This window comes from Drosophila arizonae, chromosome X, assembly GCF_054131065.1.
Source record: "Drosophila arizonae isolate 15081-1271.41 chromosome X, UAZ_ARI_1.0, whole genome shotgun sequence".
NCBI classification, from domain to species: Eukaryota; Metazoa; Arthropoda; class Insecta; order Diptera; family Drosophilidae; genus Drosophila; species Drosophila arizonae.
Window position 1 is genome coordinate 25,450,700 of NC_142927.1, and position 15,788 is coordinate 25,466,487.

The following is a 15,788-nucleotide window of genomic DNA, read 5'->3' on the forward strand; positions in this document are numbered from 1 at the left end:
AACGGACGGACGGACAGACAGATATACAGCGCAAACAATCGTCGCCCTGATCAAGAACATATATACTTTGTGGGTTCTGCCACGCCTCCTTCTGCCTGTTACATGTATTTTAAAAAAACCATTACAACCTGATTTCCAATTTTTAAGGGGTTCAGGGTATAAAAACTAATATACTCACTTTCAGTTTTGTGAATGACTTCAAATCTAATCTTAATATCTCTAGTCAGGATTCATACGGGTGAGCAGAAAGTCGGACGGTTGACATACATTCCACAAGAACCAATATACTCACATTCGCTTACGCGAATGAGCATAAATATATGTAATATGACAACAAATAAGAATGCTCTCTCATTCACTGTCCATTAGCGACTACTGGACCTTGGACCAGTTCCTCGTCCATATCGATGTCATTAGACCGTTCGGTAATCCATGGCATAAAATGATGTTATTCTCCTGGGGTGCCCAGGGCAGGAAACGTTGCGGACGCAAAGTCGGCAAATTGATGCAGCTCCTATGCTCCAATACTCTCAGTGATATCACCTGAGTTGTTATTTCTTTATTTATGACTTATTCGGCCTTAACTCATACTATTTATACAAAAAGCTCAGCTCAACCACCGACTGCCTAATACTCGTTTACGGTCCAAAAAGGGTTTTACTTGTGTTTGGTAAATCTCAAGAGAAGCTCAAAAGTTATGTAAAGCAATGTATTTATATTGCAAGACTCTCTCAAGAATTCATAGAAAGTAGTCTAAAGTTGTGCGTAGTTATATCTACTACTTATATATTAAATATCTTGAGCTGTGAAGATGATTTTACTTTACATATTTCAGCTCTCTTAAGTAATAGCATTTCTATCAACTAAATATTACTATTTTCCGAACTGACACACCTCTTGTGGGCGTAATGGCAAATCTTGTTAATGCCGATGATTACAGTGTCCAAATTTCAAGTCTCCAGTTTCAGAATAGAGAGTAACTGGAATACGAACAACAAGGCGAGAATTGCACAAAGCCAATATACCCGATTCATCTCGTAAATGAGCATAAGAATATATTCCATGATATTGAAAACGATGATCTTTGCCAAAACAAACTAATACGATCGACTCAAGGAGGCTTCAAATGGTGAATACCAATAAGAAGTATATATGTAAATGTGTATATGTGTATATAAAAGAAACATAAACGAATGCTTACATACATGTGTTAGTTTATATGTACATTCGATGTCAATCATAATACATTAGTTAACCACATATTTATTTAAGTACAACATAGTTTCTTCTTCTTCTTCTTCTTCTCTTTCACTTAAGCTTTAGCGAGTACTTACACATTGCATAACAAAGTTGTACATTCCGATTACACATATTTTTACTTTATATATAGGTATATATATATATGTATATAATACGTAATAATTTAAAAAAAAAAAAAAAACAATTAAGAGTGATCTAGTCGAGGGCGACCGACTAGCAGATACCCTGTACCCAGCCAGCGAGCAGCATTCTTGTTACACACATCCACACAATCAGAGTCTCTCGCATTCTGCTCTCAGTTTTCGTTTCAGTCCAGTCGAAATGAAGTTTTCAGGGCTTAAATATGGCACCCAGTGGTATAGAAAAGTATACGAAATGAATCTCGATCTAATCAATTACTGGATATTGATACATCTCAAATGAATTAGCTAATGTTTCAGAGTCAGACAGACAGACAGAGAGACGGACTGGGCAGTCAGTGCTGATGTTACAGTAATGGACCAGAGGAGCATTTTACTCACGATTGTGTTCTGGTCTTTAATTACAAAAGTTAAAACAGTATTTCGTGTTCAGTGTGTCTAGCGTGGGTAGTGGGCGTTGAATGGTCATTGGAATACTTCGATCTACTTTCACGTTCTCTCTCTAAAATTACTATATACATATATAAACACGAGTTAACATTAATGACGCATGCGTGCGCATATTGGGGCTCGTTGGGAGCGAGCCAGCAGCCGCATGCTCCTTATCGCACTGAAATGCCATTGATGGTGATCACATTGTTGGACACTGGCTCCGGCTCGTATACCTCATCGTTGGTGCGCATCTCGTAGGGCGCATCGTAGAACTGTTCATTTGGTATCTGGTCGTAGATGTTCTCTGCAAATGGATTTCAATTAGTTCATGATTATGCAATAATTGTCTCAATGGGCACCTGAGCGATTGTTCACCCGTTCGCCGCCCACAGCGCTGTCATTATTGCGGGCTCCCCGATGCGCGGCTCCGCCTTGGAATGTGTTGAACGTCGCCGATGGATTGTTGTCCATGTGCATGCGGTTGTTTGCCTCCAGCGTGGAGTAGGACATGACCGCAGCGTTGCGTTCATCTTTCGTTTCGGCCGCCTGAATATTCTCCGTGTTCTTGACGGGCCGCGCCTTGTTGCGATACAGGAATATGAGGCCAAAGATGACCAGCAAGGCGACAATTACTGTGGCGCCGATTGCCACGCCCGTGCCCAGCTCCGAGCTCTCTTGGCCCTCGACGGTCGCCAGCTCGCAGCGCGGCTGCTTGCCGCTCCAAGCGCCCTCCTCGGTGCACTTTCGCAAATACTGTCCGATGCGCTGGTAGTTGGGTATGCAGTGGTACTCGGCGGAGCCGCCGTATAGCGTCGAGTCGTTGACCACAATCACGCGCCCGTTGTCAATGGCTAACGGTCGTCCGCAGTCCACAGCTGTTCAAGCAGTTCAAGCGTAGAGCACATTAATACAAATCGGAGAGGCAGGACATAATGCATATATAATGATACTTACGTCGGCAGGTCGGATTCTTGCCCGACCACTTGCCATTCTTCTGGCAGATGCGCGTATCGTTGCCCATCAGAATGCGTCCCTTGGCGCACTTGAAGAGCGCCGCCGAGCCGACAGCCCGCACCTCCGCCTCGACAATCAGGCCGTCGCTCACATTTGGCAAATCGCAGACAACCTCAACGCACTTGGGCGCCTCGTGGCTCCAGTTGCCATGCTCCGTGCACAATCGCCGCGAGACGCCGTTCAGCTTGTAGTTGACATTGCACTCGTACAGCACAGCGGCGCCATAGTAGGTGGCATTCGTGGCCAAGGTCACCTTGCCGTTCGTTATGTTCTCCGGCGCTCCACACTCCACATCTGCAAGAGTTCAATATTGTATTCCATACATGCACACATACACATACATATACTATAGTCTCTGATCGGTTTACTCACAGACACACTCCGGTATGATGCCGCTCCACTGGCCGTTATCCGTGCAGGTAGCCAGTGCCTCGCCCACCATTTTATACCCACGCTCACAACGGTATTTCGCCAGCGCTCCAATTCTGAAATGCCAACAACTCGATTACATTTCAGCAAACTGGTTTCCATGCAAGATTTCGAGCAAGGTTCCATATTCAAAGTGAGCTAAATACTTGAATTTAACTAAGTGAAATACTCGAGTATAAACATATATGTATATGTATTTTATATTATAAATGATCTTTTTAAACAAATACTATTGCTCTCGCTGGCCCAACATTCGCTTTACACAGACACATGATGAGTGAGAGAGTCCAACATTTCTTCATAAGGCAGATAATTCGATTCTTGACTAAAACAAACTTTCTATTCATAAGAAATTGGTGAGCGGGAGCGAGAGAGAGAGAGAGAGAGAGAGAGATACTCAAGGCAATACATGTAAGTTTTTATCAAGACATCGAGCTAAGCCAAGCTAAGCCAGGTCCGACTGTACGTCCATCTGTTTCTCCATATTCGTATCCCATCTCCTGAGCTATAGCTAAAGCTAAAGAGCTTAAGTCTTCACACACAAATTCCTATATTCCTCATTCAATCAACCTTTATATTATCGATAAAAATCGATATTTAGATATAAAGTTTTCCTATTTCGACTTTAAATAATATATATGTATATTAACTAATTTCAAATAATTATATTTATATTTATATCCGGGTAATCTTCATTTATCGATAAGAATCGATATCAAGAGATATCAAACTCAATATGCAAGTTTCTGTGATGAATGTGAATATTTAGTCAAAAAATAATATATAGACTTCGTATAAGCAGATAAACAAATACTAATTTAAAATATTTATATATAACTGCTTTATATTCCTATATTCCTCATTTAAATTCCTCATTATAGAAGAATCTATATTCAAAGCTAAACCTGGAAGTTAGGTATACGAAAACTACGCTACACGATCTCATGATAATCCTACTTCGATTTTAGATACCAGATATAATATTTCAAAATGGAACTCTGAGCTTTGCTCGTTCCATCTGGAGCGAGAGTTTTTTTTGCTCATTTAGTTGCTAACAGTGCATCTGGCAGTCGAGAGCACCCGCCTGGGGCACTCTTGCTTTAGCACAACTCACTTGTATGTCTGCGCCGTGTTCTGTGTGGAATCGGCTGTCCGTATGAGAGTACGGCCGTACATGCGATCATTGCCGGTGACGGACAACAGGCTATGCGTGGGCAACAAAGGTTCGTGACAGCGAATTTCTAGAGTACAAAAACAAATACAACATTGGATGGTAGATTACTTTCAAGTGAGTTCTTAGCGGAGTAGCTCTACCTTCGCATTTGGGCGAGGCATCGCTCCAGATGCCCGTCTCCAGGCATTTGCGCTTGAGCGGGCCGCTCAGCTTGTGGGACGGCGCGCAGCTGAAGATCACCTCGGAGCCGACGTGCGTGGTGTTGGACACGTACTTGATGGTGCCATAGGGTATGGGCAATATGGTGCCACAGTCGATATCTGGGGAAGTCAAATTAGATGGGGTTCGCCTCAGGTTTTCATACAGACTGCTTACATTCACAGTAGGGCGCGTCGGAGCTCCAATCGCCTGTGTCCAGGCATTCGAGCACCGGATTTCCGTGCATTATGTAGCCCGGATCACAGTTGTACTGTATCTTCGAGTGGACGTTGTAGTCGTAGCCGATGACAAAGGCACCGGCTGGCACTTGCGGCGTCTCGCACGTGACCAGCTCGCAGACAGGCGCCTCGCCGGACCACTTGCCATCCCTGGTGCAATAGAGCTCCGACGGCCCGTCCAGCCAGTGATCCTCGTCGCACTCGTACCTCACCACCGAGTCGACGGTCGTGGTGCCGTTCACCAGTATCGATATGCCACGATCTGGGCGCGCGGGTGCGCCGCAATCCACAAATCGGCACGAAGGCGTCTTGCTCGACCACTCGCCACCCAAGCCACAGGAAATAATCTGGAATGACATGAGGAATAAGTAAAAGATACTCAATATTGACATAGATATAGGAATATAGATAAATGTGTGGTTAAGGCTTTGATGAAAATGGCCTAGGCCGAGGCACAATTTCAGTCTCTGGACGAAGCGGACGAGCATTGCGCAATGCGAACATACGCGACTTCACGTCGGGAACGTGCATAGCTGTGACTTGCTATGATATGATATCTAAATTTGACTTACGGCCTCGCCGACGAGCACGTAGCCCGGCTCACACACATATGTGGCCGTGGAGCCGGCTCGCTTGTCATTGAACTTCACATGGCCGCCGGTTATCTGCTGGGGATCTGGACACCAATCGACGAGGCACTCCGGCTGCTTGCCATTCCAGCCGTCCTGCAGGCAGGTGCGATTCTCGTTGCCAATCAGCGTGTAGTTCTCGTGGCAGCTGTACGTGGCCACCACGCCGTAGCTGGTGCGGTCCTCAGACAGGTGTATCGAGCCGAATTTCAGCTCTGGCAGTGGGCCGCAATCCACATCTGTCAATTGAGAGACATTTGTAAGAATTAATCGCTTATATGTATATGGAAGCTGAGTCCTTCTACGCACATTTGCAGCTGGGCGCTGAATGGCTCCAGGTGCCATCGGATTTGCACTCGCGCTCGGCGTGGCCCAGCAGCGAGTGGCCCTTGGGGCAGTCGTATTGAATCTTTTCGCCCAGTGTGAACTTCTTGCCCGAGACTGTCGTGTTTTGCTGTGCATCCGGTGAGCCGCAGGACAAAGGCGCTAAATGGACAAGAGATTCATATAGACAGGTGTTGGCACTAGAGATGCAGCTGAACTCACTGTGTTGGCATATGAAATGCAAGTAGTCCAGATTGCACCCAACATCGTTCCAGAGCCAATTGCGCCCGCCGTCGAAGACAACGCAGTTTTGCTCGCCATTGTAGTTATTCGGCTGATCCTTGCCCCATGCCGGCTTCTGCACCACTTCGCCTGCAATCAGCATAGCCATTTGCCGTTGTATATATTGCATAGACAAGAGTTGGCTATTATCGAAGGTCTTACCATTCACCCATTTCCAGGTGCGTGACGTTATGCCCGGCTCCTTTTGTGCGCCAATCCAGACCAATTGCGGTTTCAGCTCCGACTTTCGGCGCTCCAATTCCGATAAAATGTATTGACTGGTCGCGCCGCGAAACTCGTGCACGAGGTTGCCACCTGGTTGAGGGCAGAAAGGATGGCGGCTATCGTTTAAATGTGTCATCGATAGTTTGACGTGAGCTGTGTACTTGCCTGTTTGCTTGCAGATGGCTTGAGCTTTTTCGAAGCTTTCTCCTTTCGTTATATGAAAGTCGTAGCATGTCTTGGAGAATGTCGTCACAACGGTATCAACGCCAATTTTGGGGCTGAGACAGCGATCGACCGAAAATTCATCATTTGTAAAAGTCTCCACCTCACACAAACTCAAACTGCCCTCGACACCGACCAGCTGTATGGCCACATATTGGCCAACGAGCGGCCGGGCGCAAGTGAAAGTCTTCACAATGCCCTCGTCGAGTGTGCCCGGATACCAGGCGCACAGTGGATTCCGTTGCAAGTCCGCACTGCTATTGCCCACACGTATCTCCAGGTCCTGCAGCGGCTGGTGGCCGCAGCAGCCGCGCGTCGTAATCCGCACCACATGCACCGCCTGCGGTGCCAAGAGATCAACACGCCACCATGGCGATGGCTCCTTTTGCGTTTCGGAGCACTCCTGCCCATCTGGGTTCTATGAGAGACAACATTGTAGATGATGCCTCGACATATCGTATATGTATGCTATATGTATGTATGTATGTATATGTTACCTTGTTGCCTGGCTTGCCATCGTTTGCATAGCTGGCCGGTCCACTGCGCGTATAGGAGCTCTGATTAACTGGCTTCCGGTAGGCGACATTGACACCACAGAAGGGCAGCTCTCGCTCCCAACCGGTCCGCGCATCACATTTCACTGTTGGCGATCCGAATAGCTCGTAGCCGGCATCGCATGTGTAATGCGCCTCCGATATGCCCGTCTCACCGGACACTGTGCGAACTTTGGCATTTAGCGGCACTGCCGGCGGACCACATACTGAAAAGAAACACGAAAAGGGCTTTATTTACTGTTATGTACTTACACGCATATGTACATGTGTGTATGTACGTATGTGTGTTCAAGCTTGGATGTGACAACTAGAACGCGCTTTTTTTTAAACATAACTGAAGTTTGTATTTGCTGACCCCTTACTCTCCTACGCTCTCATCTAGACTGGCTCACTCATAAGGTGTAGTGTGATCGAGCGAGAGATCCGATGCTCTCATTTGGTCGCCTCACAATACACCATTTTCTTTTTCATACTCTCACTTCATTCTCAACTGTATGTTTGTGTACATACACACATACTTATACACAAGCAGCTGTGCACAAATATGTATGTCTTCTTCCCATTTCTTCCCATTGGGAAGAGCAGTATTGCAAAACTATTAAAGTATTTGCCACGCTCTCAATGAACGTCAGCTTTTGCATAGTTGTTTTTGGAAAAGAGTATCGAAACCTTGACGCGTTTAATAAACCGTTTCGAGTCAGGGAGCATGCATATGTATATATGTATCCATTTACAACGGTATATAATGTATGTAGAAGTATTTGTGTGCGTAAGCCTTGCTTTGCTGCCTGACGAAATTGCAATAACAACATTTGTGTTCTTGTTTTACTCATTTCAATAATATTGTTAAAAGTGAATGGAAACGTCTTGAGGCTAGGGTTGGGTGTAAGTGCTGATGTACATATACAACATACATATGTATGTACATATGTGTATCAATACATACTTATGCATGTAGGTCCTTCCGTAAGTTCAGAAACAAACTCTTTGTGCCTTAATACGAAAGTCTTCAAGTTGATTTCAATATACAGTGACGAACTAAATTATTGGCACAGCAAGCTTTTTAAATTTTAAAGCAAATTTTTAACTGTTTTTGACTATTTTTTAGTAAAAGAAAACATTTACTAAATAGAATAGGGTATTTATTAAATTATACTACAAAAAAATTGCGAAAAACTTCAACGTGCATTTTTGTCAAGTTCATTAACCAAATTGATATATATATTATTGATATAAGTTAAAAAATCCATAGATAAATTAAAATATTACAAAGTATTTTAATTTAAAGGAAATTAAGAGAAAGAAAAGTTATCTTTTAAGCAATTTACTATATGCATATACATACATACTTTAATATGGCAAATGGCTAATTTATGCAAAAACAAATGTCTAGAAATTTATTAAGTTGTCTACTTAATTTTCTTCTTCTTGACTTTCCTTTGTTAGAACTCAAGACTCCAATTAATTTGCATATAATATATAATCGTTTATGTTTTAGGCTTTTTCCCAGAGACCATAATTTGTAAACGAACAATTTAAAATCTGTTTTTTTTTTTTGCTGTTTCTTTTTCATTTTAAAATTTTCCCATAATGCTAAAATATTCACATGTTTATGCCTAGAAATTCCAACCGAAAATTTGTTATTCAAATTTTGTAACAATTTTAGAATAAAAACTCTCATAATTGTTATCTGCCTATCTACATCATACATCTATATATATAATATATACTATATACTATGTGAGCTTTACTATTGGCATAGATATTATTATTATTACATTACGTAGGCAATTGCAGTCAACTGTAACATGATTTTCGCCTCTTCTTTAGCTTTAGACTTTAGTGTTGTTTTTATGCCCATTAAGATATTAAAACATTCCCATACCATCTGGAATCGGCACTTACGCACGCACACACACACACACATTTCATGTTGCGATCGACATTTTCCTAAAAGAGCTGAAAACAAGTTTTGAATTGGATTTGATTGAAAACAAATTGAAATTTCTCCCACACAGACAAAACGAGTTGGACTCTAGCAAATATTCGCAAATATATGAATATATATGTATATCTCTATATGTATAGATAAGAATCAGAGATGTGCTCCAATCAAGCTCTTCTCTGACTATTCAATTTGGGCCATCTTTGTCTGCCTTTGACGATATCGAAACCCTACAGCAAGCCGAAGATCAAACTCTAGATTGAGATGATAAGATTGTAATGTTAAGCAAATTAACCTAGGAAGAGATATCACTGGATTTTCTCAAATATCTTTCAGCTATTCTAAGCCTCTCAGCGACAAGTTTTGAAACAGGCCGAGATGAAAAGGTCAAGAGTTAAGGCTAATTTAAGCTATGCGCTCGCTCGGCCCAGAGTAGAGTATTTGATCATCAATTGCTAGACGTATTTAAATTTGATATGCATATGCTCCTTGCTTGGGTTTGGCATCGTTTCATTTCGTTTGCTGCTGCAGCTGTTGATGTCAGGTTTCTCCCTTCTCGGCGTTGCAATTGTGCAAAGTGTTGCTAACTTCAATGAATTTGTTATTTTGTTTCTCTCTTATGCCCAAGAGCCGTATAAAAAGCAGTTATTGTTATGAGACAACAATCGCCTTTATCCGGTTTTACCAGTGCTTATGATATCCACACTTGTACGAGGGTTGCCATTTGCATTGTGCGGCCAATCGAAATGAAAAACATGATATACATATATCAAACGAAATTAACTCTGTTTCCACCTCAAGCAATTATTCATTGAGCTGAGCGGATCTACCATAAGACCTGAGCAACTTAGAAATAAAGCGATTCGTGTTTTGTAATTAATGTATGATATATATGGATCTTACTTTTTAGATAAATAAATACTTCTTTCCCAAGTTTAAAGATTTAGAATAGTCACTTAAAATCTTCGATCAAGTCGGAATTCCATATGGCCATAATGTATTAGAAATTTTGGAAAACATTTCTCAACATTCAAGGAAGACCTCGCATAAATCTAGATTAAACCATTATGCATGCACACACGTAATAACTTCAATGGATCTTTCGGCTTTGTGTGGGTATATGCTAGATGTACATACATACACAGATTCATGTGTATAATATGATATGATAGTAATAAAAGTTATTTCCTTGTCTGATTAATTTCCTACTTATGACTAGAACAAAGTGTTAAGTTTATATCATTAACTTGGCTTAAGAATAATGTTTTCTAACTCGCAATTCAAGCTATTCTCTATTTATAAATTGAGTTCCAAGCAAGCATTAAAGTTTTTTTTTCCATTTTCCTTTTTCATAAGGTAATAGACCGCAACTTCCATTTCAAACAATGTTTCCAAGTAATTCTATTAATTAAATCCGAATTTTTCAGATTAATAAAACGGTTGCAAATTTATGAAAGTAAAGAAAAATATTATGCAAAATACTATCTTATGAAAGATTTACATATTCGTCGACATATGGCAGAGCCAGAGCGCAACAGAGATCAGATCGTGTAATAATAATTACTATAATTATTCGTATTCAGTCCACAGTCTTGAGATATACTATGCGCAGACATCAAAAATTGTCGGCACATTCAACCATTTTTATTGGCTTCAGCTGTTTTCTTTTGATACTCATTCACGAAAGTAAACTGAGCATATTGGTTGTGTGCAATGTTGGTCTTGCTGGCCATCCGTCCGCAGGTCCGCCTGTTCCTATGAATGGAAACCGAAATGGCTATTGAAGCTAAGGGACTGAAATTTGGTACATATAATCCTGTATATCATTGAATTATAGCGTGTCATGATTGTTCCGATTTATCCCCTAGGAACTCAAAATTTAATCTTATATTTCTTCTGATTTCCACATACAATATTATATTGGGGGGGGGGGGGGGGGGGTGGCAAATCGGAAAATCAAAATTGTTTTCGGATAGAGTAATACTAGAGTAATACTCGCTCAGATACAACATGTTGATCAAAAGAAAAAGCAAATTTTCCGCACTTTTGGTTCAAGCAACTTCCTATAACATAACGTGATAGATCTTATCTGGTTGCAAATTGCGATTCAAGTGATCGAGAGCCATAAAAAATTACAAGTTTTAATTACCAATTCCTGTTGGCATGTGTTATTGGTCAATAAGTTTGTGGCTTAGCCAATATGGCTATGAGTTGAAGCTAAAGCTTTTTTTTTTTTTTTGTTCATATGAAATGTGTGGGGAGTTTTGCGTATATGCATACAATACCTATAAATAGGTATGCAAATATACAAATTTGGATTGATCTGTTGAGCAAGTTGTTAATTATCTATAATTATCAAACTCTATCAGAGACTTTGATGGATTTCCGAATGCGCATGAAGTGTTTAAAGAGCCAAGCAGCTGATATACTCATTTTGCACATTCCTGATGAGCGAGTGTGAAAGAAAGAAAGACAGATGAACTACCTTCACATTTGCGCTAACTGGGCCAGCCAGCTCAGGTAGAGTTAGGTAGTTGGGTAGCTTGAATCTAAATTCCGTTACGACACAAAAGCGACATTTATAAACATATCACATACATAGGTGTATGCAATGTTTGAAAGTCGTTAACAAAATTCGAAATGCGTTTGCCTCCGGCAATTATAAGCGTTAAATAAAAATTATTTAAATAATGTCGAACAATTGGAAAAAGTCGAACACCCAAATGGGTCAAGAAAAATCCAATTTGTATTTGAAGCTGAATAGCGATTAGTATAGCGATGTGGATGGATGAAGCAGGTGTATTTGAGTCTAGCTACAAGATCTAAATGGGTTGCATATAAAGTGGATCGTCTAGGCCTTCTGGCTGTAAGCCAACAACTGCAGACAATTCTTTGTCTTCCTTTCTTTCATTTCTTCTGTTGGCTTTCAAAATGTATACTAATTAGAATGATTTATCTATGTAGATATACATGTATTAATTTTATAGTAATTCTTCTTGAAATTAATAGACACAAAAGTTTGACCTAAAAGAATTGAAATGTTTCCATACTATGGAAATATACCAACGTTTTGTTTAGCATAGAATGCAAAGAACTATGTGATCTTCTGTAAATATGATATTAGCCCTTAGCATTAATCTGCGGTCTGCGGTTTGAGAACTGGATTCGATCAGTTTCATATTGAGTGAAAAAGGTTTTTTAGTCCAAATTTAGCAAAAATTATGCAAATGTCATAAAGACTATCACATATAGAATATTTATATATAAATGTGAATCAATTATGTCTACATGATCTGCCCTGGATTTGAATGAAATACAGTCATCAGAAATAACAAATACTATTACAAACCTTCCGAAGTCTATCAGGGATGTCTATTACAGGCAAATCTGCAATTTAGAAACTCAGAAATAACTAACTTTTATATTTCATTAAAAACTAAATTGAAACATAAAATAACTAAAAATGATTTAGTCGACACTGCTCGTATATAAGATTCTCTGATGGGAAGGTAATCCAATAGGGACTGTACTGGGGCTGAACTTATTCGTTAAATAAATCCCCTTGTAGATAGACTACCTACATATATCAAAATTTCGTAACACAATTCATGTCTATCGAAATTATATATTTGCCAAAGAACAAATATTCAGTATTTGAAATACTTTTTTTTTTCAAATTTTGGGCGAATGAGGCGGGGTAATAAACATTTATTCAATTATGAAAGCTCTAGTCGAGACTGCCCGACTGCGATATCTCAGAAAACCCTTCGAATATCTATCAAATACACAATCATCTATATTTAAAATGTGGACACTCTAGTTAAAAAGATGTAGGAGATATAAACTGACAACTGACTTTCCATAAGCTGTTTAATCGATATCGAAAAAACGAGAGTAATTATGTATTTTAGAAACAAACTCGACCTGCGCGTGCAGTAGACGGATCTACAAACATTTTTGAATTTCAGTCTCTAGCGCTTATATTTTCAGAAATCGATAATCACACACACGGACAGACAGCTAGACAGACGGACAGCATTCAATCGACTCAACTCTTCGCTCTGATCACAAATATATGGTTAATTTATGGGGTCTGCCACGCCTCCTTCTGCCTACTACATATATTACAAAGTAAAAATTACACCCTGAGTTCGCACATTCAATGGATTCAGGGTATAAAAATTACGAAAACTTTATATGCATTACAGCTGCACTGTAGATCTGAAATCTCTTAAAATAAATGCATTACAGCTGCACTGTAGATCTGAAATAATTGTATATATCCACAAATCATTTCACATTTTCAATGTTTTCAGAATATAAATGGAATCTGTTTCAAATCTTTGTAGAATTTTCAATATCTATGGTATAACTATAAATTACTTTCCAATATCTATAAGTAATTCGCTGCAATCTGCACTTTGCATATCTTATAAAAGCATTTTCCCAAATCAACATTATCATCATCATCATCATCGACATCATCAACATAATATGGTGATAAGGAACTCACCGTGACAATTTCCGTGTGCTATTAGCGACATCATCATCATCATTACCAGGAGTGAGTGTTTCGTAAAGGCCATGGCTCTATGGAAAACGTTTTCCACCGATTCGAACAATAACCCCTGGCTCTGTCCAAAGCAAAACATGGCTGTTTGCTTTTCGCTGCTGCTGCTGCTGCTGCTGCTGCTGCTGCTGCTGCTAGTGGTATTAGCTGTTGATTAGCTTGGCGTCGCACTATGTACGGTTAGTTTTTAAGTAATTTATGTATTTAATTGCATGTGCCGCATGTATGTTTTAAGTGCACACAATATTCAATTAATATTCACAACAAACTAGCTGAGCCGGAGTCGTCGAGTTTTGATTGCTCTCACAAGATTTTCATTTTGCATTCACACTGAAATTTTCACTTGATAGTCATGAATATGAATAATGTGTATGTGTGTGTGTGTGTGTGTATGTAATTGTGCATAAAAAATACAAAAAAAAAAAAATAAAAACAACAACAGATGCATTTAAACATGAAGCAGAAGAAGAAAATCACAATAACCGGGCAATGACTTTGAAGCTCAAAACTATTTGAAACCGAAAATTCATTCAACATGTAAGACACTCACACACACACACATACACATATACATGTTGGCTTCCCAGTTGGCAGTAGATTGGCTTGGGAAGCACTTACATAGATAGAGTATTATGCATTATGCGATTGTTGTTGGGGTCGAAAAACCACTTTACTGGATTTACTTTATGCAGCGTCTGTGGTTTTGATTTCTGTAATTTTTTTTTTTCTTTTTTTTTGCCATGGGAATCACATTCTTGGATAAGTTGGCTGCTTATGGCCCGAACTGTTTGGTGTCTGTTTTGAAATCTCAACCTACGGCCTTCAAATGTTTCTTTGTATATATGGCCGAGCGGCAAGGCTATGCAAGCGAAATATGATTATTGTCTAACGGTCTATTCAAAAGAAATATACATATATATATACTATATCTATACAGATATACATATGTATATTTAGAAATAGGTCAAAAGGTAATAAAAGGAAATGCCCTGTCATATGCTGCCATAACTCAAATGCAATAGAGTTACAGGCTATTTAAATATATGTAGATATATGTATATATCTATATGTTTATGCATTTATATAAATTGCTATTGAGTGGAGGATTTCGTTGACCGGTTTCTCCGACTTTCGTTACATCTAGCTAGTATCTTTCACTAATTATCAACGATGTTGCTTTTGTTGTGCGTCGATCGCTACTGGGCAAGAAACGAAAAGGAAAGAAAAAAGCCCCACAAAACTCCGTGGTTCATTAGTTTTTTGGTTAGTGTTTCATTAATTCGATATACGATGTGTTAATTGAATCCATATGAGAAAGTACAATGCGCTCAAACCGAATCCAAATCCGACTCGGAGTCCGACTCGGTATCGGAATCGTAGTCCAAATCCGAGCCAGGCAAACGCACACACTCACTAGTCGCAATTCACAATTCACTTCGAAACGTAATCCACATTTCAGTTGTTGTTTTTTTTTATGTCACACACACACACACACTTCTTTATGTATATGTATGCAGATATATGTATTTATGATTATATACCATCTACAAACACGGCTATATTATTTATTGATTTCGCTTTCGTGAAATGTTCTACTTTTACTATTCACCAAGATATTGAGTGTGGGAGATCAACTCGTTTCAATTTAACAACAACAAATAACGAAAAAAAACAACATAAATAAATAAATAAATAATAAGATACTTTTTGGACTGGCGAGCACCTTTTGAAATGAATGGTTATCTATGAGCGTGAATTTATTAAACATGTATGCATATACACATGCATGTGCATATTTACATATATATTTAAATATAAATATATATGTATATCTATATACATATGTATATATATATATATGTATATGTTTTTATTAACGGAGCTCGCTGTTGCCAAACACAACACACTGAAACGCGCACCGATCCGTACGCCTGGCACGTCCGCTTGGAATGAAAGTTGACTTATAACTGGTTTTCCATTCGCGCTTGCCTTACAGAAGCTCGCAGCAATGCGCGTGTGCAGCGGCCGAGCGAGCGCCCGAATGGGCGACCGAACGAACGAACGAGCGACCGAACGAGCGACCACCGTCACCATAAGGTTGATTGGCTTGCTGCTGGGCTGCTCGGTTTGATGGTTTGTTTGTTGGTTGGC

At 39.9% G+C, this 15,788-nt stretch overlaps 1 protein-coding gene across 7 annotated transcripts; it reads right to left on the reverse strand.

Annotated features, from left to right (window-relative positions):
• Positions 1-1,247: 1,247 nt before the first annotated feature.
• fw (CUB and Sushi multiple domains furrowed) lies at positions 1,248-15,598 on the reverse strand. Of its 7 annotated transcripts, none has more exons than XM_089473531.1 (15): positions 15,516-15,598; positions 13,581-13,967; positions 7,066-7,328; positions 6,512-6,986; positions 6,284-6,436; positions 6,062-6,211; positions 5,825-6,001; positions 5,459-5,754; positions 4,825-5,233; positions 4,590-4,769; positions 4,390-4,516; positions 3,219-3,331; positions 2,787-3,140; positions 2,192-2,707; positions 1,248-2,136 (listed from the first exon to the last, which is right to left on the reverse strand). In XM_089473531.1, exons 2-15 carry the CDS (start codon positions 13,717-13,719, stop codon positions 2,003-2,005), a joined length of 3,486 nt encoding a protein of 1,161 aa, XP_089329657.1. In that variant the 5' UTR covers positions 13,720-13,967; positions 15,516-15,598; the 3' UTR covers positions 1,248-2,002. The 7 variants fall into 7 exon arrangements, with proteins under 7 accessions (XP_089329657.1, XP_089329659.1, XP_089329658.1 ...); XM_089473533.1 differs by having other exon boundaries at positions 15,557-15,588; XM_089473532.1 differs by having other exon boundaries at positions 15,545-15,587.
• Between the last annotated feature and the right edge of the window lie 190 nt (positions 15,599-15,788).